Consider the following 24,444-nt stretch of genomic DNA (forward strand, 5'->3'; position numbering starts at 1 on the left):
CCCCCCTTTTTTAAAAAAAAAAAAAAACATGCTTGTAAATGCCCACCCGCCCTGTGACGCAGCATTATTCCCGATTCATGGATCCCCTCTCTTCCTGGTCCCCCTGCCTCCATTTTTTATCCTCGCCGCAACACCCCTGCGAGGTGGGTCAGGCGGAGCGAGAGGAACTAAGCAAGCGGCTCAGCCCAGCAACCGCAGGTGGGGCCTTCCGTCGGCAGCGTAGCTTGGGGCTCGCGGGCGCGCCACAGCCCAACCGGCGCTCTTTCCGGCACCGCCCGCCCGCCCGCCCGCCCGGCGCTTCTGCTTCTCCTCAGATGTGACCATGGTGGAAGTGAACCACCTTTTCCTGCACTCCGTGAGGGGAGGCCTCAAGATTGCCCGCATGGTATGAAGCCAGGCTGAGGGGAGGGGGAGGGGGGGAGCTGAGGTTAGATTTAAAATTTTAAAAAAGTTTTTAAAGCCTTGGCGTGTGGGAGTGGCTCTTCATATGTGCCTCCCTGCAGTCTCTTTGTAACCTAAGGGGCTAAACAGTGAAGCAAGAACAGAGGGGGAGGCAGTCTCTGAGCTTGTGCAGAGAGCATTCATTTTAAACCCCAGGATTCTAAGTATTAGGAGGGGGACGTGGAGGGTAATGTTTCCAGATCCCTGGCATCTTTGCCTCTTCTGTTTACAAATTAAGTGCCCGGTAAACAAATTGCTGTATTTTGTGTGAGAGCACATATATTATTATTATTATTATTATTATTATTATTATTGGAATTTATATACTGCCCTATACCCTGGGGTCTCAGGGCGGTTCTCTGAGGTGGTGAGTGTGCTACTTGCATATTTATATGGATGTTGACAAGATGGTTCACACCCATGAGGTGACTGCTGTCAAGCGATGCCACTCTGCCCTGTGTCTGTGTGCCTTAGTTTAAGTGAACCTTCAAAACATTTAACTTTGTTTTAGTGTTGCTTTCCAGCTCTTCTCTTTCACTGTACAGCTGGAGCAAGGGGTGTTCCACATTTGTCATTTTTAAAGGAACTGGAAAATTTCAGCAATGATGATTTTTGCCTCTTGTAGCCAGCCATCTATTTCCACTTCTCTGGATGTCACGTTCTCTCTTATCTGACTATTAGAATATGTGTGTGTGTGCATGCACTGTTAAATCCCACTGCCTTATTATGATTATTTAATTCTTTGGGGCAAACTAGATGACAAGTGAATTCACTGAATATGTTTGGAGTTTTTGTTTTCTAAATAGCTGCATCTAATCTGAGGTTTTTGCCACACGACAAAAGTAGCATTCAAAACCATATGGCAGCTGTTTCTTTTCTTCAGTGCACTTCTTTGGGGACCCATGCACAGAAGGCACCTCCTTAGTCTCTTGTTTTGAGGAGGGGAAGAAAACAGTACACCTCCAGATCTTTAAATCATAGGGAAGGCAAGTTGTATTCAGGCCCATTTTAAGGACACACTATAGAGCCAGTGTTTCCAAATAAAGCATTGATTGAACAACTACCAAATTTTAAACTTATAAAGTACAGTAGGGTTTTAAAGCTTGGGTGTGATTATTTTAGTAACTTGAAGTTAATAGCTCAGGGATAGAACAACTGCCTAAAACCCTGGAAAGTCACTGCCAGCCATTGTGGCAAACAATACTGAGCAAGATGAACCAGTGGTCTGACTATATGACAGCATCCTATGTAAATAGTTTTGCAACATTGGAATATCTGTAGTATGACTATGTATGTATGTATGATCCTAAGTCAATATTCTGTCTTTCTTTCTTGCAGCTTATAGCTTTTATGGCAACCATCTGTTTTGCAGTTAACAGATCTCATGAAGCATTTTTAGCACTCGTGATCATTGAATTTGTCATTACTTTATTATTCTTTTTACTATATCTGCTGAATCTGCAAAAAACGCTGAATTTCTTATTTTGGCCTTTGGCTGTAAGTATTAATGTGCACAAATTATTGTTGTGTATACATGTCTTGCAAAAGTACAAAACCAAACAGCAGGAATTGTGCTGGTATTTTGAACTTCCGCCCTTCCATTTCCAAAACAACTGTTGGGAGTAGGGAGAAGCATCCTCCTCCCACCTGTCCTTATTACCACAATACAAGACAGTTATTAACATTCAGACAAACAAACAAAAGCTACACTTTTGAATACCATACAGCAGCTACTGTGAAAGATGGAAGGATATTTTTATAAACAGAAGAGTAGAGGATCAATATAAAGATCAGTAAAAGAACTGATAAGAAACAACAAAATGTTATATTTTCAGTCCTTTTAATTGTTTATTTTTAATGCAGTTAATTCAATTTAAAAACATATTGAACTGAAGAGTACATATATAGAGGTGGTTTTTAACTATTATTTTGGGGGACTCTGGGGGTGTTGCCTCCCCCCCCCCCTTCTGAAGACAGAGATGTGGCCTTAGGGGAATCAGCGATAGATCTGGGTTTGAGCATCACTTTACAAAATATTGGGAAGTATCTTAAGTTCTGCTCAGAGCAGACCCATAGAAATTAACACTAAGTTACTTAGAACTAACGTTGGCTACAACCTATTGTTTTGCTCTCTTTCTGCATCCTATGGCAGGGAAGGAAGTACTTAGCATACCTTGGGGATGTATTCGATTATGTTGTTGAAACAGAGATTAGGTTCAAACAGATCTCTTTCACATAGAGTATTATATTTGGATGTAGGTGATTCACACATGTATATCTCCCAGGCTGAAATCCTAAAGACACATTTGCAAAAAAGTAAGTTCCACTGAACACTCTGTGATTAATTCCATGCACAGGATTGCACTGCATGCTGATAAGACATTTTAAGCATATACTTAAAAATGTAAAGCATGAATGCTACAAATGCATGTTTGCAAACAGAATTACACTACCAGGGAGCAAATAGAGGCAGTACCTCCCAACTAACCATACCTTCACCATCTGAAATGTGTGAAATGGCCCTCACATCTGTTTGTATTGCAGGTGAAGTCCATATGATAGGAAAACTATGTGCAGTTTAAAGTGCAATAGCAATTTAAATCGCGTAAATGCAAATGATTGCTTGGTGGTGCAATTACTAAGTGTGTGAAGTTAAAATCTAAGCTTGTTATTTTATTTTGTGCATCTTATTCTAATCAATAATACTGTAGTTCACCGCCCTTTTTTGTTTGAGGCAACATGTTTACAGTGTCATATATTACAAAAGTGAATATTGTGCCTTTAACTATCCTACTTGCCCCCTCCCCCACCATATGGTTCAGTATTGTTAACTTAGTTAAGAAACACAAGGTTCTGTAACCTACAACAGAATATGCAGCAGAGAAATGATAGCCAGAATTTTGCTTGATTGTGTTTGAGAAAGTAAAATAATAAATACATAACTGACCAATAACATCGGTTCTGCCCCACCATCAAAAGTCCTGCCCCCCAACATAGTCCTGCCCTCCCAACAAAAATCCTGGCTACAGCCATTTCCAGATTCAAGGGATGTTCTGACAAAGTCCCATCCAGGGGTCTTTCCCAATGGCTGTGGGTTTATCAGCACCATCATCACAATCTGCAGGCTATGACTGTGAACTATCTGCTATTTTAAGTTTCTCATATAGTACCACTGTGGGCCACTGCTGGGAATTTAACATGGCAGATGGTTCACTCACCCACTACTAGATAGGGGGTTGGACTAGATGACCCTTAAGGTCCCTTCCAAATCAACAATTCTATTATTCTATTAAATAACAAAATCCCTGATCATGGATCTCCCATGTAATGTCTAATTTGACCTTGAACGTGCAGATTAGAATCTGATGAGCTGTTCACTTGGGGATTTTTTTTGAAAAACAATGAACTGTGGACTCTACTGAGATAGCACTACTGAGAGAAGGCCACTTGGTGTCACTGTTGCTTGGATTTGGATGTCTATCTCCTTTTACTTATCTTTTGAGAGAGCATAAAATGATTAAAATAATGTAGATTTGCCATAGAAGTCTTCGTTGCTGTCCAACATAGGATTATTTGAATTGAATACGTATACTTAAGATTGGCACCAGTCAGATTAAACTACAAATAAAAAGTTTAAATTATTCCCCCCTGCAAAAAAGAAAAATCCTTTTTTTTCTCTCAATAAACAAAGGTAAACCTGCGGGGGGTGGAATATAGAAAAAGAGAGCAGAGAAATGGGGTCAAAAGATGAGAGAGTGTTAAGCAAAAAGGGGAAACTGAGCCTGTTTGACACTAGGTGGTGATGGGGTTGAGCCTTCTTTGGGATGGTTCTCAGACTCTGTAATTCTAACCCCCTCGGAATGCCCCAACTTTGATAGGATTTGGCACCAGGTTAAAATGTGTGTCCTCCTGGGCATATGGTGATTGCAATCTAGGCTATTCAAGGTCTGAGGAAGTGTTGAAATACTGCAGTTACATGTGATGGCCTCATACCTAACTGATAATTTTAGTTTTTTAATTGTTTCTTTGCATAATGTGTTGTTCTATTATATTTTGGTAACTGCTGCATGATTCTTTTTTGTAAATAAGGAACAGTCTAGATGTTTTGATAATATATAAATATCCCTGTATCTTAGGTGCCAAAATAACTTTCCTGGCCTCACGTATGTACTATGCACCCTGGCTTACAGGATGCCATTGACTACACAACCTCAGGTAGCAAAATGCCTGGTCCTGGAGTCAACATTAAGCCATGTTATTTGCTATATTTTTCAGGATGCTTTCAACTCCCTGGTGGGGGCGCTGTTTCTCTTCATTGTGGGACTGTGTGCAACAGTAATAAAAACCGTAGTTGAAACTTTGGTTGGAGGGGTAAGTAAGAGAGTCTGGATAGTATTGTCCCATAGAAATGAAAGCCAGAGGAGCCTTTCAGATGTGACATTCCCAGCTTGGTAGACCATGGCTTGCAAAATTATGACTGCTTTCAGACACTATTTTAATCAATTTTTTCCTGACATTTCATTACTTGATAATGTTTGCTTTTATATGATCTTTCACACAATATAAAAGCCAGTTTTGGAAATCTAGCAAAATCTGCTCATTTCCATGTTAATTGTTTCCATTTGCAACACTATTACCTTGGAAAATTGTGGGGTGGAATTTTGGGCAGCATCTTGGCCACTAGTCATGTCACAAATTTGGGGGTGGTATTCCAGCATATATTCCAAAATGTCTGTCCAGGCATTTTCATGCGTGAATCCAGGGGGGGGGGAGTGCATGTGCATAAAGGGTGGGTGTTGATAGCATATCATTCACTGGTGTCATGGTGGTGTCTCTTGATCAAAAAGCCACAGTTCCATAATGTAGTGAAAAAAGAATGTTACTTACTGGGACCGAAGTGCTAGCATCATAACCAGGAAAACCAACCCAATAATCCCCACATCTAAATGCACTCTGTGTTTGGACTCCAGCCATTGGTGAGAACTTTTCTCCTAATACAAATAGCTGGTTAGGATGGATCTAAATCAGGACTATAGTGAAGAATTTGAATCTCCTATCCCAGGCCAGGATAATGATTGGACCTCCCACACCTGCTTTTTACTCTTAAAGAAAAATATCAGTGTGTTTCTAATTGCGTGAATGGAATTACATCTAGTTTGGCGCAAGTAACAGTGAAATCAATGGGATTCTGCAAAAGTTAATAATTTCATTCAGTGAGTTGTTATTCTGCCAGTGGGGCCAATAATAGTATTTTCTGCATTAAAACGGAGCAGTGGCATACCAGTTCATATCACATTTCTTATATGAAAGAGAAGAATATAATTTACATCCAGACTTGCCGAGTGCAATGGTGCCCAATCAGTTCTGTTAAAGTAGGTATGTTATCCTTCTCCACCGTTCCCATTTGTCTAGGGTACAACTACAGTGGTACCTCTGGTTGCGAACGGGATCCATTCCGGAGCCCCGTTCGCAACCTGAAAGGAATGCAACCCGCGTCTGCACACGCGCGGGTAGCAATTTGCCACTTATGTGCATGCGTGTGATGTCATTTTGCGCTTCTGCGCATGCACGAGTGGTGAAACCCAGAAATAACCCTTTCCAGTACTTCCAGGTCGCCGTGGGACGTAACCTGAAAAAACGTATCATGAAGCAAACGTAACAAGAGGTATGACTGTACTGTATCCCTATTTTACCATGGTCAGAGTAGCCTATTGAGATGAGTAAGTATTGGAGCCTACTGGAAGAATACAACTGATAGAAGTCAGGCAAGGTCAAACCGGAGACGATTTCCCCAAAAACGTTGGGGCAGAGATTACTTTATGGAACACAAGATAAAAAGAATTCAGTTTTTTTCATCTATCACAAATCAAACATTAAAATTGAAATTCACAGGACAGGACTCTTTGATGAGCTGTGGCAGATGCTGTAAACTAGGCACAGGCTGTTGCTGTGATTCAATAAAGAATAATGCCTAGAACATTTTACTGGCATCTGAACTACTTTCTTTTCATTTGCAGGTGTTTTGTCTGATCCTGTGTGCTCTCTGCATAGTAGATGCTGCTTTTCTTTTGAGGAAGATTACTTTTAACCAAGGAGCACCAGCGGGGGATGATAATAACAATTAGAATGATCAATGGCCAAAGTCTAATTTATAAACATTTGGAAAGCCTGTTTCAATAGGCTGCTCCTGCCAAATTTTATTTATATTTTCCTAAATCTGAAGAGCATGAGCTAGCCAGTAACGCAAGTCAAATTGATTTCAAAGAGAGATTTTAAAGCAGAAGCTTAACTCTCCCAGGAAAGTGAGCAGGGTTCTGAAAATGTTTTTGTGCTCTTAGATTAGAAGAAACGTATTTATGAATGTTAATATATAGTATTCTTATGTACTACTTTTCTAAACTTGTTTACGGTACCTATTCAGCTGTATGAGCCATCTTGAATTAAGAATAATCCTGTGAATTTTATGGAATACCAATTCTAATCAACATTACATTTCAAATTATTATCATATGCAGCTTTATGAACTGGTTTGTTAATGTTTTTAATTAAAAAAGCTTTACCTGTAATAATACTGAATCATAAGTGTACTGTATATTGTTGAGCACACTCCCAATTTCCCTTAAAAACTGCGAGGGTGGGTTGCACTGAAGGGTTTTATTTCTGAGTAAACATACATAGGATTGCAATGTGAGTTTATTTTTCCTGAGAGAATATTGGAAAGTCATGAACTTTTTGTAATGCAGGGGCGGGGACCAGGATTTGACCTGCATGCTATTTTCTGAGCTCCCTACATCCTCCAACGGGCATTTAGGACTTCTGCTGAACCTTATTTAGCCAACAGAGTAGAGGTTCCCCATGCCTCTTGCACTGTATGCTTTCCAGGCAACTCCCTGTTTGCCTGTAAGAGTGTCTGTATATACAGGCAGCGACCATTCTGCACGCATCCAATTGACACATGACCGCCAACACATAGAGCTCAGTGGAAGCAAGCAGATTCCTAAAAACCAACAGCACAAGCTCAAAGAGCAACACTGTAGCCAGTCAAGGAGCCAGTTTAGTTAAGTATACAGTATTAGACACAAGCCATTAGTGGATGACCACAGGCCAGTCACTCAATCTCAGCCTAACCTACGCAGGAGGCACCATGTCATTTCCTTAAATTCTGTTTTGGCCAAACAACCCAAGATCAAACCATTATTGCTGATCCTGGTTTGTTTCGCTCAACCATAGTTAAAACTCATCATAGTTCCTTCCTACTTTGGACAGAATGACAAACTGCTGTTAGCTTAAAGGGGAGTAAGATAAATGTAAAGACAAATGGACTTATGATGCCATGGTTTCATGAATTACTGGAGCCTGCTTCTTCAGATGCATGATACCTGCCATCATGCATCCAGTGGCATCTATAAAAACTTACATCATTAGTAGTAGTAGTAGTCGGACCCTGCCCATCTGACTGGATTGCCCCAGTCACTCTGGGCAGCTTCCAGCATACAGTGGTACCTCGGGTTACATATGCTTCAGGTTACAGACTCCGCTAACCCAGAAATATTACCTCGGGTTATGAACTTTGCTTCAGGATGAGAACAGAAATTGTGCAGCAGCGGCACAGCGGCAGCAGGAGGCTTCATTAGCTAAAGTGGTGCTTCAGGTTAAGAACAGTTTCAGGTTAAGAGCAGACCTCCAGAATGAATTAAGTTCTTAACCCGAGGTACCACTGTATATAAATACATTGTAAAACATTAAACCTTAAAAGGTTTCCCTATATACAGGGCTGCCTTCAGATGTCTCTGCCCTCTCTGCCCCCAAGAAACAATACTTCTGTCTTGTTGGAATTCAGCCTCCATCCGTTAGACGCCATCCATGCTCCAACCGCTCACACACGACATTCACCGCCTTCACTGGATCTGCTTTAAATAAGAGGTAGAGCTGGGTCTCATCCCCATACCCAGCCCAAACTAAGTCTTCATGCCACTGTTATTTTTCTGCCAACGGTGTGACTGGTGAGAATGGGCTGCTTGTGAACATTCAGAGTCATCTATATCACATCCTCACCATATGGTAAAACACACTCTTAAAAACCACTTCAAGAGCCACTGATAATCCTGGGAAGTGTCATTTGTGTGGGGTGCTGGGAACCAGGAGTGCCAATTTAGTCCCATGGGTCCTGGGGCTGTGGGGTGCCATGCAGTGTGCATAGCCCTGGCACCAAAATTTGTGGGTGCCCGGCCCCTTCATGGGGAATTTTGTGGGTGCTCGGGCACCCTGGGAGTTGGCAGCTATGCTGGGAACTGAAGCTCTGCAAAGCCTGTACCCTTTAAATCACAGTTCCAATGATTCTTTGCGGGAATTCAAGACTGTTAAAAGTGGTACAAGCGTGTTTTAAATGTACCGTGTGGAAGTGACCGTGGCTGGTGGCCGCTGGGTGCTCTAGGAAACAGAGACCAGGTGGATCTTCCATCTCTGATGCGGCAAGGCTCTTCGAATCCTTCGAAGCACAATTGCAGCGGAGCGCAAGCTCCCCGAGGGTCACGTCCTGGGGTTTGCAACAGCCGCGCATGGACTCGCCTGAGGAAGTACTCCCTGTTTCCAGCAGCTGCACGAGTCGGGGGCGGGGGTCGCCTAACGTGGCGCCCGCCCGGCTCTTCGTCGGAAGGGGCGGGGCGCACGAGATTGCCGCGCGGCAGCGGCTGCTCGGCAGCGTCCCCAGCTGTAGATTTGGCAACCGCTGAGGAAACTTTTTTTTTTTTCTTCGGCTCGGCGTTTTCTACCCCCCATTTCCGCAGAATCAGGATTTCCGTTTCCCTCCCTTTGAAAACGAGAAAAAAAAACCCCTCTCAAACTCGGCGGGGCGCACCGATCTCCGCTCTTGCCTAGGCGACGCCTCCGCGCAGCCGAGCATGGAGCGAGCCGAAGCGGAGGATCCCGAGTCCGGCGGCGCAGTTCCGCCGGGGGCTCGCCTGCTCCTATCCTTCAAGGAGTTTCTGAGCTCCAGCAAAGGGAGGCTCCTGCTGGCCGAGGCGGTAAGATGGGGCGCGGAAGGGGGGGGGCGGGGGCGAATGCCTTGCAAACTCGAGTCAAGGGCTGCGCGTGGGGAAGGGAGGCGGAGAGGACGAGGAAGTGCGGCGGCGGCGGCGGCGGCGGAGAAACTGCAGTCTCTGCTCGCAGTCTTTTCTGGCAAAGGGCTTCCACGCCGCGGGAAGTTTGCCAGGAGCAAAGGAGGGAAACGAGGTCGGGTTCCTTTGCCCTGAACGTGACCCTCTCCCACAGCAATCTTTCCTGGGCCCGTGGACTCAGAATCGAGCTCTGTCCAGTAAGCGCTTACTCGCAGGTAAACCGTGCGCGCTGGATCGCAGCCTGAGGCCCTTGGAAAACCAGGACTGGCTCCAGCAGGCGTCCTGTAGGATTCGCCTAAAAACGAGGATTTCCCCCCCCCCTCGCCTCCCAGGGACCCCGATGGTGGCCACCACGCCCACCCCGGAGGGGAGAGGGAGAGACAAGAGAAGGCGCAGGACCGGGCGACTTCTGTCCTAGTAAAAACAAAGAAAGAGGCTTCCGGCACCCTGGAAGCTAAGCAGTTTATTACGGCGCAAACGCTTTTCTGGGCTAGAGTCCACTTTGGAAGCATGAAGTTGCGGGTGTGAATAGCACTCGTGGCGTTGGGGTTGTAGAATAGTGACGTAGGAGGGAAAGGAACTGTATAAAGTCAAACAGATAGTGAGGACGGGGGTTATTAACGGTGGCCTTTTCCAGGCTGGCTGTATGTTGCAACCGAAATCAGTTTGCATCCTGTCATACAGTATTCAAGTTGAGCAATTAAAGTGGATTTAGCGCTCTTGGACAACGAATGTGCCTAACACCCCCACACACCCCACAGTCTTTTTAAGTTGAGGGGGAAATGCAGTGGAAACCGTGGGATAACATTTGGTTGACGTGAGGTCCTGGCAAACAAATCAGAATGAATGCTCAATACATGGGATGTGCCTATAACAGTCCTAAGGGCCGGCCGGGCATGGACTGAGGCAGCCGCTTTGAGCAGTGGATTCGGCACAGGTGTGGTGTCCCACTGCCCTGGAGAAGTGAGCAGAGGCAGCAGCTTCTGCTGAGATGTTGCCACAAAGTACTGTGACACAACCCTGGTAAGCAAGGCTTCAGTGGGGGTGGCAACAGGAGGGGCAGCGAAACAATAGGATGAGCCACCCTTGACATCCCAGCAAAGTTTGTGCAAACGGATGAGGATTAATACACAACAACCAGGCCTGGGAGAAAGCAGTGATGGTACACAATGTAGGCGATAACACAAATCCTATCGTGGGTAAGTTAACTAACTCACTGTAGCGTGATAAGGTATGACTATCTCATTTAAAACCACAAATGATAGCATTCAATCCCTTGATAAATTCAAATCCAGCCGTTTCATGTTTTAGTCTTCCATTGAAGTTCCTTTGTTTGAGAATAGCTGCATTAAGGTTATATGACCTGGTTTTAAATAGCTTCCTTTGCTCATCTTGCCCTTAGAGCTTTTTCAGAGCTGCGGATTAGCTGGATATTCATACCTGATGATGCAACTTTTGAGAGGGATAATAATAATAAAAATAATAAAAATAATAAAAATAATAAATAATATAATTTATTATTTATACCCTGCCCATCTGGCTGGGTTTCCCCAGCCACTCTGGGCAGCTTCCAACAAAAGATTAAAAATACCGTACATTAAAACATCAGTCATTAAAAACTTCCCTAAACAGGGCTGCCTTCAGATGTCTTCTAAACGTCAGATAGTTGTTTAATTCTTTGACATCTGATGGGAGGGCATTCCACAGGGAGGAACTTTTGACACAAAAATTGAAAGGGGCAGAGTTTTGGATACTCTGTTGATTGTTCTAGTGCTGAGATATCTTCTAGGGAGTCTCCTAAAAGCATTTCCATATCTCTCTCTCTCTCTCTCTCTCTCTCTCTCTCTGTGTGTGTGTGTGTGTGTGTGTGTGTGTGTGTTGGGGTGGGAATATATGACATAACTTTTAGAAAATGATGTGTCTTGTACAAAAAGTGGATACTAGATAGAGAAAATTCTATCGCTGCCTCTCCCAAAATCTGGTGTTAAGTGAGTCATCCAATGAAACTAAATTGGCAGGAGATTCAGGGCGGACAAAGGAAAGGACTTCTGCACAAATCACATCATGAAATTATGGGATTCACTGCCACAAAATGTGGTGGGGATCAGCAATGCAGATAGCATCAGAAGGGGATTCAATAAATTCACAGAGCTCCATCAGCACCTGTTTAGTCACACTGGCTACCCTTGGTTCTCATGGGACTTGGTGGCACTTTTGGGGGAGAGGGCTATTACCTTTGTGTCCAGCCCGTGGGCTTCCCCGAGGCATCTGGTTGGCTGCTGTCAGGTTGTTGGACTAGGTGAGCTGTGGCTCTTAAGTTAAGGTTACCAGACGTCCCCGTTTCCCAAGGACAGTCCCTGGATTTACAAATCAGTCCCCATACATAATCCATTGAAGTTGAAAAGTGTCCCCGGATTCATTGAAAAAAACCTGGTAACCTTATCTTAGGTTCTGATGCTTTTTCCAACCCCATGGTAGTGGTGAGGAGGCTCAGGGACCTCCAGGCCTCTGTATGGCCCTCAGAGCTCTCCCAAAGCTCTCTTCTATCCTGGACACATTGTTGTTCAATGTCCTTATAAATTACTTGGATGAAGGAATTGAGGGGATGCTCATCAAATTTGCAGATGACACCAAACTGGGAGGGGTAGCTAATGCCACAGAAGACAGAATCAGAATTCAATATGACCTTAACAGATCGGAGAACTGAGTGCAAGCTAACAAAATGAATTTCAGTAGGGACAAATGTAAGGTTCTGCAGTTAGGCAGGAAGAAACAGATGCACAAATACAGGATGGGGTACACCTGGCTTACTAACAGTACATGTGAAAAGGATCTAGGGGCCTTGGTGGACCACAAGCTTAACATGAGTCAACAGTGTGATGCAGCAGCAAAAAAGCTAATGCTATTCTAGGCTGCATCAACAGAAGTATAGTGTCCAGATCAAGGGAAGTAATAGTACCGCTCTATTCTGCCTTTGGACGCGGGTGGCGCTGTGGATAAAACCTCAGCGCCTAGGACTTGCCGATCGCATGGTCGGCGGTTTGAATCCCCGCGGCGGGGTGCGCTCCCATCGTTCGGTCCCAGCGCCTGCCAACCTAGCAGTTCAAAAGCACCCCCGGGTGCAAGTAGATAAATAGGGACCGCTTACCAGCGGGAAGGTAAACAGCGTTCCGTGTGCCGCGCTGTCTCACCAGATGCAGCTTGTCACGCTGGCCACGTGACCCGGAAGTGTCTGCGGATAGCGCTGGCTCCCGGCCTATAGAGTGAGATGAGCGCACAACCCTAGAGTCTGGCAAGACTGGCCCGTACGGGCAGGGGTACCTTTACCTTTACCTATTCTGCCTTAGTCAGACCACACTTGGAATACAGTGTCCAATTCTGGGCCTCACAGTTCAAGAAGGATATTGGCATGCTGGGATGTGTGCAGAGGAGGGCAACCAAGATGATCAAGGGTCTGGAAACTAAGCCTTATGAGGAGCGTTTGAAGGAGCTGGGTATGTTTAGCCTGGAGAAGAGGAGATATGATAGCCATCTTCAAATATCTTAAGGGCTGTCACATGGAAGATGGTGCAAGTTTGTTTTCTCCTTCTCTGGAAGGTAGGACTTGAACCAATGGCTTCAGGTTACAAGAAAGGAGATTCCGACTAAACATTCAGAAAAACTTTCTGACAGTAAGAGCTGTTAAGCAGTGGAACAGACTCCCACTAGAGGTGGGGGACTCTCCTTTCTTAGAGGTTTTTAAACAGAGCGTGGATGGCCATCTGTCATGGATGCTTTAGCTGAGATTCCTGCATTGCAGGGGCTTAGACCTTGGGATCCATTCCAACTCTAGGATTCTGTTATTTCCCATTTTTTGTTTTCCCCTTCTTTGTCCTCCTCCTTTCTGCCCTCCCTTCTAATACATTAGTCACAAACAGTTGTTGACAATGACTAGCAATTTCTTGCGCAAGATTTGCTTTTTCTTCATTTGCTGTATTTTTCTCCAATAGTTATTGTCTCTGCCAAAGTGGCTCACATCAAACAGAAAGAGGGAGGGGGAGACAGGCCCAGCCATTCAGTTTACAAACGAGAAAAGCAAGGTATGCAAGGAAAAAGGGAGTGGAGGGAAGAGGTTAGAGGCAGGGGGTCAATTCAAGGCCAGAATGTTTGATGTATCATAGGAGAGAGCAGTACAAGGCACTGTGAAACATTAATTATGTCCGGTTCCTTTTATAAGTTGTATGAATAACTGCGTAGATCCTCATCTACCTGCACCATGCCATGTGGCAACATGGAGGGGTTATTAGATGTGAATTTACCTGTGGATTGTGTTGCTTAGTGATCATGGTATCACAATGGGATGTTATCTTTTGCATTTGTGCATTACCTCTTGAATCACACTGCAACTTTGTTTGGTTTGAATTTAAAAAAGAACAAACCTTTAATACATGGGGAAGCAAAGGAAGGTCAGAATACAGGGGTGAGCTACAAGAGGGTCTTTATATCCAGTTTGGGCCACGCTGATCATCCCTTGCTGCCGTTCTTGCTTGAACAGCAATTGGTAGCTTGTTTCGTTGGCTGATGGACAGAGCCAGAGTGTGCTTTCCCTTGGCTTTTGCAGCCCAGAACAGTAGGCAGATGGAGCCGGAAGTTCTTTCAGGCCGGGAGGGAGGAAATGATCTCCTTGCAGCTGTTCCTTCTTTGACCAATGGATGATGCCTGGCCGGCCTCCCCCATGCCATGATGTGATTCCTGGGAGGCACGCTTCCAGTGGCCCTAAGAGAATCTACCTCAGAGTGTGCTTCCCATCTGCTCTCAAGTCCCAGAGCAAGAAAAAAATCCCTACTATCTGAGTTGCCCACCTTGCCATCACGATGCCATTTGGAACTCCAGAAAAGAAGGTCTGTGTGCATATGAGAGACTGTGTATAACACAAGGAATATAGCTTCAAATACAGGCAGCGATATAAACACCCCCTCCCCCCGGCATTCTGTGTTCATCACAATCAGCGCTGCATCCATCCGGCATCCATTTGGCTTCTGCTATCCCCTAATGCTGAAAGTAATGTAATTAATTACATAATCAGTTTTAGTGGAATGGAAATGTCAAAAATGTTGAAGAAACAAGTGTCATTTACAATTTTTTAAAAAAGATAGCTAATACCACTCACATTTGCCTATGTGGTTTTTGTTCCTATAAGACAAATCATTTCCAGATTCTAAATAAAGCATGTTGTATTACTGTTTCTGAAAACAGTGTGACTCTTGTTTCCTCAGAGTAAGCATTTGCTGCTTTGCATTGCTTGCTTGGAGTGGTTTAACAAATCTTTAAAAAGGAGGAAGTGCTGTCTGCTTCCTCTACAGAGCTTCCTTGGAACAACTGAGCAGAATAAAATTAAGATGGACTCATTTGCTTCCTGCTGTCTCTCCTGCAGTGTTTACTCAGAAAAAAGTTCCCCTGTGTTCAGTGGGCCTTGCTCCCTAGTAAGTGAGTTTAGGATTGCAGCCTTAATCTTGCTTTGCCATAAAAATGACATTGCTTGGAGGTTTGTGCTCCTGGTGATGCTTCAGTTTGCCATATGTGGACTTCTGTATTTTAGAATTGGAATCTACTGATCAATCTCTGGCTGATTTCCAGGTAGACCAGGCAAGAGTTTCAGATTCCCGGGTTTCTTTTAGCAATACTAACTTCCCAGCTCTACATTAGGCTGATGAAATTAAAGCAGTTTGGAAAGGGGGAAGCAAGGAATGGATGTTTGCATGAAAGGGCTGAACTCCATTCTGAGACTCCTTTGAATCTTTGGCTCTGATTGGTGGATATTGGAGTTCTAATAAAGAAACAAGGCAGGTCTTGTAAGCCTGAAATGGGCCAGGCTTGTTCTAAAATACAACTTAGAGAAAAGTGCAAGAGAAGCCCCAAATAGTGCATTAGTGGTGGATTTCTACTGGACTGTCTGCACGTCATTCCACTTTGTTGGTTGTTCTCCAATATGACTGTGTTATTCCCATTTAGAAGGGTACTCTTGCACTGTAGCACAACAAAAGCAGGACATGAAAAAACCAAACAGAGCATTTGTGGTATGAAAAGTGACAGGATTTCAACAGGAAAATATGGGACATGCAGTGCCGGGCGCTGTGGGTTAAACCACAGAGCCTAGGACTTTCCGATCAGAAGGTCGGCAGTTCGAATCCCCGCAACGGGGTGAGCTCTCGTTGCTCGGTCCCTGCTCCTGCCAACCTAGCAGTTTGAAAGCACCTCAAAGTGCAAGTAGATAAATAGGTACCGCTCCGGCGGGAAGGTAAACGGCGTATCCGTGCACTCCTCTGGTTCACCAGAAGCGGCTTAGTCATGCTGGCCACATGGCCCAGAAGCTGTATGCCGGCTCCCTCGGCCAATAAAGCGAGATGAGCGCTGCAACCCCAGAGTTGGTCACGACTGGACCTAATGGTCAGGGGTCCCTTTACCTTAAACAAGCTATACCTTAGGGTCCCACTCTCTTGGGGGCCCCAAAAATATTTAAAGGAAAACAGCCACAGTGTTTTGTGTTGGGTAGGCTCCTATTTGTATGTGCAAATGGCTTTAGATACCTATTAGGTCCATAAATTACCATATAGCATATATTAAAGATAAAAAACAGTGACAATTTGTTGGTGACAAATGGCAGCTGGATATATAAAGGGCCCCATTGCCTCCAGTAGCTTAGGGCCCCATCAAACCTAAATCCGGCCCTGGTGATATGTCCCTATCTGCAGGCACAAACGGTACTGAAGGTGTGATTGTGTATAACGGCCCCAATAATATAATGAGCACAAATTGCAATGAATGCTGAATAACAAGGGACGCCTGGAGGAACCCACATGCTCTGAGCTCCAGATGACCAATAATGTTCTCCTTTGTGTTGCAGGTGCTGTCGTTCATCATCTTCATCTGTTATATTGCCTCCTCTGCTGGGTCTTTCCTGATTGTACCACTGTTAACCCTTCTGGCGGCCCTGTGTTTTTTCTTTGCATATTCTTTAAAGCTTAATGAGAGGTTCAAAGCGGTCTATTGGCTTTTGGCGGTAAGTGTGTGGACACATGCAATCAATCTGAGTCGAGTCAATGAAATGGTGGTTGGGGGTGGCGGGTTGCCAGTCACTGTCTAGACTGGGCAGTAGGGAATCTGTAGTCCTCCGGGTATTGCTGTCTGGAACTGAGGGCAATTGGGAGACTAACAGCTTCAGGAGAGTCACAGGGGACCATCCCTTCATAGCCTTGGAGTGAATATCCAAGGTTGGCAAGGAAGATGTGAAGGAGGTGCACATTTGAAGTGAAAGAATGATGGGTAGCTGGGAATTTGGGGAGAGCCTGCAGTGTTGATGGGCATAACCTCCGAGTATCATGACTGCTTTAGCGCCCAGCTACCACAGGCAAAAACGTGCCCATGTTGTCTCCCAGGATGACTTGTAGTGCCAGGCTGAGAGATTAATCTTGTGCATAGCAGTCACTATGTACCATATGAGATCTCTGAGGTGCACATCACTGTGTCTTAAACTGTTCAGCTACAACATCATTTGTCAGTTTTGTTACTGTGTTTGGATGAAATCTAAATTTCATTATTGCCATCATCGCCAGTTATTGCAACTACAAGTGGAACGTGCAAAATGTTGCCATGGGGAATGCTCCTTGTTCACAGTTCCAACCAGCTGCCCTCCATTCCATTCGCCCTGTGACCACTACCATTCTCAGTCCTCACTGAGTGGTTTGGGGGGTGGGCTGGTTGCTGCCCACTTAGTTGGTTTTCCATTAATATTGCTTTTTTTCTTTAAAAAAGTTTAGGGGTACTCTCATTTTCCTACTCATATTGAAATACTGCCCCTCAATGAGGCCAAACTTAGATTCACAAAATGTTTAGTGGTATGCGTTCCCCTGGGTCCCCCCAGAAAAAATATATATCTGCAAACCTTGGGATTCCCCCCCAACACACTGGAACTTCCCTGTTGTCTTTCAGGAGGTTTCATTTTGATGGCAAATCTGTTGTCACTTACCATCAGAGCTTAATTTTAGATGGAGTGAGTATTCATAGAACATAGTGGCTGTGCAACTGAACCTCTGCAAATAACTCAATAGGTAGCCTTAGACAAGCCACTCTTCCCTGACCTTAGTTATCAGAGATCTTTGGGGAAGTCTCTCTTAGTGGTGTCCTTGGCTCAGACACATGGCTTGCACCCACCAGGAGCCATGCATTCAGTATGGTGGGCCCCAGTTCTTTGGAACCCCCTCTCAGCCAAGTTTAGGCATCCCAAACCTGTCCCTGCTTAACTTCAGGTGTTTGACAAAGACTTTCCTATTTTAGCAGGCATTTCAAGGTATTTTTATGTTTCGAGGGTGAATTTTAATTGTTCTCAATCTTTGTATGGGTTTAAAAGATTTTATATACACTTAGAAATTCTAAATATATAAATACAGTACCTTAAATAAATGCTAAATCAATTAAAATTGTCTTCCTCCTGACTTAGCCTATCAATAATTACTAGCTGCTCCTGAAACTGACCACTAGGTGCTGCTCTGGCCCCAAACAAATTCCCTATTTAGCAGTGCCATGTTTTAAAAATGCAAAGCTGCACTCCAGCTTAGTTTCTCAATGACAGCATATTATTTCCCATCAGCCTCTTGATGTTTCTTCCTGAGAAGCTGTCGTGAGAGATACAAGCAGCAGAGCTAGGCATTTGCTGTAGAAACCCAATGAGGACTTGCCCCTAAACATCGCCCAATTTTATAAAATACTTAATAGGATGCTCTCCAAAGAATTGTAAAAGGGAGAATTAACAATAAAACATTCTCCTGAAAAAAATAGCACAAATGTTTTGCGGGGAAACTTCTCTACTAAATTTCAGTGGATTTCAAGGCAATGAAGCAAAATCAGATGTGTTGTGTCAAAAGAAGGCACTCAAGTATGCTTCTGTGAATCAGTTTTTGTTTCAAAAAGCATCGAGCAGCTTTTCTTTTCCTTTTAACCCAATGAATTGTCTCAAACGAAAAGCACCCAGTGGCACAAATCAAGAATAGACATTGTCACCTGCACAGTAGTAACAATGGCATAGAAAGATGATACTGTAGGTCTGCTTTTGTGGAAATTCTGCAACTGCACTGCAGGGGTGAGGTCTGAGTAACGTTAGGTCTATGAACAGCAACTGTGGACAGTTCTCAGCGTGGTTCATAATAGCAACCTCTTTCTGATCTCCAATGGATTTCAGATTCTTGAAGGATTTGCATCTTACAATGGCCAACTAGTTCTCTCATCTGTTCTGTGTACTAGAACTTGGTACAGAAGATCTCCATGTATATTGCTTCTCAGAGAGGCTGCAATGAAATCCCCTTCAGCCCAGTGTAGTAAGAGAGATTCACCTGGAAGCTTCTTTGTGACCAGCCAGTGGGCATGTTTCTGTGTTGTTCAGTTCATCTGGGCCCCACTGAACAGGCCTGAGAGTCTTTGATTCAGCGGCACATCTCCATATGGAGCCTCTAATAGTTGCATATGATTAGAGCTGGATCAGGGCCAATTGGTTTGATTACGGTAAACACATGTCCTGCTTAAGAGCTTGCTAAAGGCAAGAGAACATACTGGTCCAGCGTATTTTCCTGCCCAGCACACTTTGCGGCTAGTCAGGTTTTAGACTAAATTCTGCGATACTCAACACTGGGTTCCAACAGTGGAGCCATTGCTCTGCTTCTTGTTCTTCCCAAATAAAACACCCCAGCTTAGGTGAAGGAGCCTATGCAACAGGTGTAGCTGAGAACACCCCAGCAAGTGTGCAAAGGAGTGGCACTTCTGCGGTTCCCATGAGAATCCAGAATTAGTAGGGTATCACAGTTGAGGAGCATGTGCATCTGAGTCTGGCTGAGACATCCAGTGTAAAACCTAAATAAACCTCATATGCAGTTGGGTGCAGAAGCTTGATTGTATCCTGTTAATAACTTGGTAGAGCCGTCAGTGTTGAGCTAAAAGTGATTTGGGGCTGTCAATTGACTATCTGGTTTGCAGCAATTAAGGGGATATGTACTGTGCATAACCTTGCCACCCATCCAGCTTAAAACTTTGTCCCTAACTTGATTTCAAAACTCTTTGTCTTGCAGGACTTTTTATGTGGCATCATTGCTGCTATTATATATTTTGCCATCTCAGTTGCCGCAGTCTCAAAATATTCTGACACAGCATCCAAGGCAGCAGGAGTAAGTTGATGTTTCAGGCTGGTTCATACCTGGGAGTTAATGATAAGGGGATAAATTCTACCTACCTACCTGGTACTGATAGGTGTTTTGCATCTATTCTATGCAACTAAGATTAAACACCCAAAACGAAGGAAGATCTATTGAATGGTATTGAGATATTCATACAAAGGAACAGCTATGGCCATCATAATATAGAAAGAAGAGCTGTGGTATTTAATCTATTAAAAACTTCTGGTCACCTCACTAATCTTCCTGCCATCTCCCCCACATTAACCCCCCTAGAGCTTTCCCTTCCTACTAAGCTTAATGTTCACCTTCCCAACCCCATTTCTAGAGCCACTTTTCTCCTCTATTCTGCAGCCTCACCCATTTTCACCTTCACCCCCTTATCTATGCTTCCCTTGCCTCTCCTTTACACAAGCCTCTTACATCCAAACAAGTTCCAGGATAACCTCCTGCTTCTTTATCCTGTCACACAATGCAGCTACTAAGCACCCTTTTCACCCTCCACCCATTTAATGAAGCTCTGTGGCCCCTGCTGTTGTGCAGCCTGCCTTCACAGTTGCTCCCCTACAGCAACCTGACTTCATGCAAATGCAGAATTGCAGTGCAACACAACAAATCTTCCAGTGGGGGCTGTGTGATTATATTATTATGCTTTATTATTTCAAGAGGTGTTTTGCATTGCACCCACACCCACACACATGCTTCAGAACTAGTTTTTACACAAGCTGAATTCAACTAATGTTTATTTCTGATATGACTGGATATGTTTTCCTTACACACTCCCACCCTAAGAAAAAGACCACTTTGCATAATTTCTTCTAAATATATTTTATTTCATTTTTGTGACACTCCCCCCCATACCCTGGAATGTCCCTCCAATTTCTTTGCCTGTGATTAGGGTAGAGGGTTTTGAAAGGTCACTTCCACACAGATCTAGTCTTCACTCAGATGTAAACCATGTTTTAATTGTTAATATTTCTTTAAGTTTGATAACAGTCATGCTCAGAGTAGATTCACTGAAATCAGTATGACTTTGATGTGACCCTTTAAGTACCTCCTCATGAGGACTAGAAATGCTTGAAATTCCCTAAAATAGGGACACACACAACAGCTGATGCCAGCAGGGAAATGTTTTCAATAAGCTGTTCCTGCACAATTTTTTCCCTTTCATTCGTGCTTTCAAAAACTGTCTTTTCAAAAACTGTGCTTTTCAAAACCTTTTACTCTTCAGGTGCTTGGATTCATCGCCACAGTTGTCTATTGCGTTTACGTCTACCTAACTTTTAATGACCTGTTGACATATCTCAAGCAAGGAGATTCTTCAGATGCCCCTGAGCCACGTAAATCAGAAGGTAGGTACAAACCAGCTTTGCATTGCCATCAGACACAGATCCAAGCTCATTTGTGAGCTATATTTGCAATAGATGTAGATCTGCAATAGATGGGAGAAAGTCTTCTCTCCAGTATTGCTATCCTCTGTTTAGAAGCTAAATTTAAAAAAAAACAACCTTCAGCTTCTGTATTTAGAATAAATGATCTGGCTGTGTTGTGCATCACACATTTCAAATTCCATTTTTTAAAAAAGTTACAGGAATGATGGGGTATTACAAAAGATACCAAGGCATGGAAGCATGGTTTGTTGCAAATGCAATGCATTTATGTTGCGTATATATAAAATAAGGCCCACCCCAACCCTGGCATTTTTATTGACAACCTCTCTCTTTCAGATGATGACTCGGATTCAGATTCCGACTGAAGCAACAGTGCCTTGAGAAGATTGCAGAGCCAAAAGGGGAGGACAATGGGCACACTCTTCTTTCAGCAATTGTAACCTTTTTATGAACTTTTATTTCCATTGTACAGATCATCACCAAAGCCACTGCTGAGGATATGCTAGTCTCATGAAAGACTTCCTCAGAAAAACTGCTGCTGTTTGAGCCTGGATATGTTTTTCTCTGTCTTTTCTCATTCAGCACTACAATGTACTGTTCAGTAAATTTTCTTAACCTTTTTTTAAAAACAGACTATAATCAGGGTTGTTGATGATTGCATCAGACAAGCATGAAACCTGTTCAGTACTGGACACAAAACTCTAAACCAGTCTGAACTTCAGCACTCTTTTAAAAAATCAATTCCTTAGATTGAGATTTTAAGCTAGAGAGAAAAAGGAAATATGAGAAATGGATTTTGTGTGTGTGTGTGTGTGCGTGCTGGAGACCTCTTTATTACTTAATAGATGCAGGAAAAAGGCTATGAAGAAGACATATGCCAACATTATTGATGCTTTACATTACATGCAGATGCATGGAAGCATCCCATTGTTTTTTGTTTAGGAAAACCAGCATTAGAAGAATGGCTAAGAGAAATAGGGTTACTTAGTTTTGTCTTACCCACAATTTCTGAACACCATATCCCTTGTCTATACATAGAGCTGCAAGGTTCCAAAGAATGGGCTTGTGTTTTAGTTTTTTAGCAAGGGTTGAGGAAAACAGCTGGAGAAAGAAACTTATCATACTACATATGATAAGCAGGTGAGAAAGTGGATAAATGTCCCAACTTTCACCACATTATAGTCCCCCTTACAAAGCTTTTTGTCTTTTGAAGACCAGCTTCAAAGCTCTTGCACAATAGTATGCAAGATGTAAGTACATACAGTGGTACCTAGGGTTAAGTACTTAATTCATTCTGGAGGTTCGTTCTTAACCTGAAACTATTCTTAAGCTGAAGCAGCACTTTAGCTAATGGGGCCTCCTGCTGCCGCCGCGCTGCCGGAGCACAATTTCTGTTCTCATCCTGAAGCAAGGTTCATAACCCGAGGTACTATTTCTGGGTTAGCGGAGTCTGTAACCTGAAGCGTATGTAACCTGAAGCATATGTAACCTGAGGTACCACTGTATTTGATTCATGGCAGTAGGCTTCAGGGGTGCCCTGTTTTGCTGAGTTGGGTGGCATGTGCTTGGGTTTCCTATAAAGCCTTTGTTTGGTAATTTTTTTAAGTCAGGCTGTAGGTCAGTGGTAGAGCACATGTTTACTCTCTATTAAAAGGATTACAGCAGAGTCAAAAAGATCTCCTGCCTGGGTACCAAACTATCTAACTAAAGGTTTTCAAAAACACAAGTAACATCAGCAAAGCAGCCCAGCCCACCCTGCCGCTTTTGCTTAATGTTATCAGAGCAAGCTCATTGTGGGAATCTAACATTTTCCTCCTATGTTATACTCCTGCTGCAGGATTAGATAAGACCCATGGCAACTTCATGTACCTTCATGATATATCTGGCTTAACAAATAAGATAGGCAAGGATATGTATTGGTGATTTATTTTCAAGCAATGAATTGTTTTAGAGAAAGCAGGCAAGGATGCTCAGTATCTGTTATTCTTCCACTGTATGGGACTTTAAGCAATAACAGCAAATGAGATCTTGGCAGTGACAATCTAAAGGTGCATCAACTTTGTCCTTGAGATGATGCACAGGAAAGTTTGAATTTCTATTGGGGGGGCAATTACTGTGCTTTTATGAAAAGAGGATAATCTTAACAAAGCTGAACTGATATGAACAGGCCTACACTGTTTGAACCAAAGAAACAGTTGGGAAACGTTAGGATGCAGTTTTCCTCTAAATCAGGCATCCCCAACCTGCAGCCCTCCAGATGATCCCTAGCTAATAGGACCAGTGATCAGGGATGATGGGAATTGTAGTCCAAAACATCTGGAGGGCCGAAGGTTGGAGATGCCTGCTCTAAATCAACCACTATTCAGTTTACAGAAGTGCATTTGAGGAGATGGAAAAGAGAATTGGAATCTGCGTTTAATGCGGTAGCTTGAATAATTTACCAAAAAAACCTACAAGCAATAGTGATCCTGAAAAACAGTAATACAAGCTGGAACAGCACTTGTAGGGCAAAATCAACTGGGTACATCCAAGTGAGAAAGAAGTCACAAATACCTGCATTGTTTTTAAAGTGAGCTGCATCAGTAGCCCATCCTTAAACTGTGAGTTATGACTATACATTGCAAGCCCGTATTTCTTTTTCCACTTTTTTGTCAACTAAAAGGTTAATCTGTTTTGTATTTCCTTCAACAATGTATTTCTACATAGTATTTACCACATATGATAAGCCACAATATATTGATAGAGTAGTTTTGTAGATACATTAAGACTGGGGGGGGGATCCTTATTTCAGTGACTTTTGCTAGCAGTGCACTAGAGGTACTTTTTCAGGCTTGAAAATGACAAAAATACTGCCCTCTTGAAGGCTGGCTCCTTCACAGGGTAACTAAGTGTCCTGTCTTAGTCTAGTGCATGGGCTTGGGAGTCTTGAAATGGGCATTTTATATTTGTCTTTTTTTACAGACACTTGAATGTGATATATATATATTTTTAATGTGTCTTCACTTGACTTTTTAACACTGCATGTCAAAGCTGGCAGAGAATTTATGAACCATGCTGGAATAAACTTCATTGATATTAAATGTGTAGCCTTACTTCTGATGTCTTTTTAAATCTTCCAGGCAGCTCTCACAGGTTATTCACAGGGCACAGAAATACATTGGCATCTTGGGACATTAGCATCTGGAAGTGAGCAGGACAGACCCTTAGTTTTTTAAATGCCCCTTTTCCAAAGCAGCTATTTCAGGAGCCGGCTATAATTCTTTCTCTACCACCACCACCCCATTGAAGGGTCTTTGGGAG

General features: G+C 43.4%; 2 protein-coding genes across 2 annotated transcripts; both read left to right on the plus strand.

Annotated features, from left to right (window-relative positions):
* The first annotated feature begins 87 nt into the window (after window positions 1–87).
* LOC307222770 (chemokine-like factor) lies at window positions 88–7,010 on the plus strand. Its single transcript, XM_079988240.1, has 4 exons — window positions 88–385; window positions 1,780–1,938; window positions 4,717–4,812; window positions 6,459–7,010. Exons 1-4 carry the CDS (start codon window positions 323–325, stop codon window positions 6,564–6,566), a joined length of 426 nt encoding a protein of 141 aa, XP_079844366.1. The 5' UTR covers window positions 88–322; the 3' UTR covers window positions 6,567–7,010.
* A 2,098-nt stretch (window positions 7,011–9,108) lies between these two features.
* On the plus strand, window positions 9,109–24,224 carry CMTM3 (CKLF like MARVEL transmembrane domain containing 3). The gene is made up of 5 exons (XM_079988060.1): window positions 9,109–9,464; window positions 16,441–16,596; window positions 19,652–19,747; window positions 20,985–21,105; window positions 21,481–24,224. Exons 1-5 carry the CDS (start codon window positions 9,342–9,344, stop codon window positions 21,507–21,509), a joined length of 525 nt encoding a protein of 174 aa, XP_079844186.1. The 5' UTR covers window positions 9,109–9,341; the 3' UTR covers window positions 21,510–24,224.
* Window positions 24,225–24,444: the final 220 nt, after the last annotated feature.

This window comes from Podarcis cretensis (genome assembly GCF_951804945.1).
Source record: "Podarcis cretensis genome assembly, chromosome: 8".
In the NCBI taxonomy this organism is placed as follows: domain Eukaryota; kingdom Metazoa; phylum Chordata; class Lepidosauria; order Squamata; family Lacertidae; genus Podarcis; species Podarcis cretensis.

Bases quoted from the DNA above. Each gene is read 5' to 3' on its own strand.
- LOC307222770 (XM_079988240.1), top strand. From the start codon at position 323: ATGGTGGAAGTGAACCACCTTTTCCTGCACTCCGTGAGGGGAGGCCTC. The intron at 1,939-4,716 runs GTAAGTATTAAT...TATATTTTTCAG, and splicing joins TCTTATTTTGGCCTTTGGCT to GATGCTTTCAACTCCCTGGT. The intron at 4,813-6,458 runs GTAAGTAAGAGA...TTTCATTTGCAG, and splicing joins TTGAAACTTTGGTTGGAGGG to GTGTTTTGTCTGATCCTGTG.
- CMTM3 (XM_079988060.1), top strand. From the start codon at position 9,342: ATGGAGCGAGCCGAAGCGGAGGATCCCGAGTCCGGCGGCGCAGTTCCG. The intron at 16,597-19,651 runs GTAAGTGTGTGG...TTTGTCTTGCAG, and splicing joins CGGTCTATTGGCTTTTGGCG to GACTTTTTATGTGGCATCAT. The intron at 19,748-20,984 runs GTAAGTTGATGT...TTTACTCTTCAG, and splicing joins CAGCATCCAAGGCAGCAGGA to GTGCTTGGATTCATCGCCAC.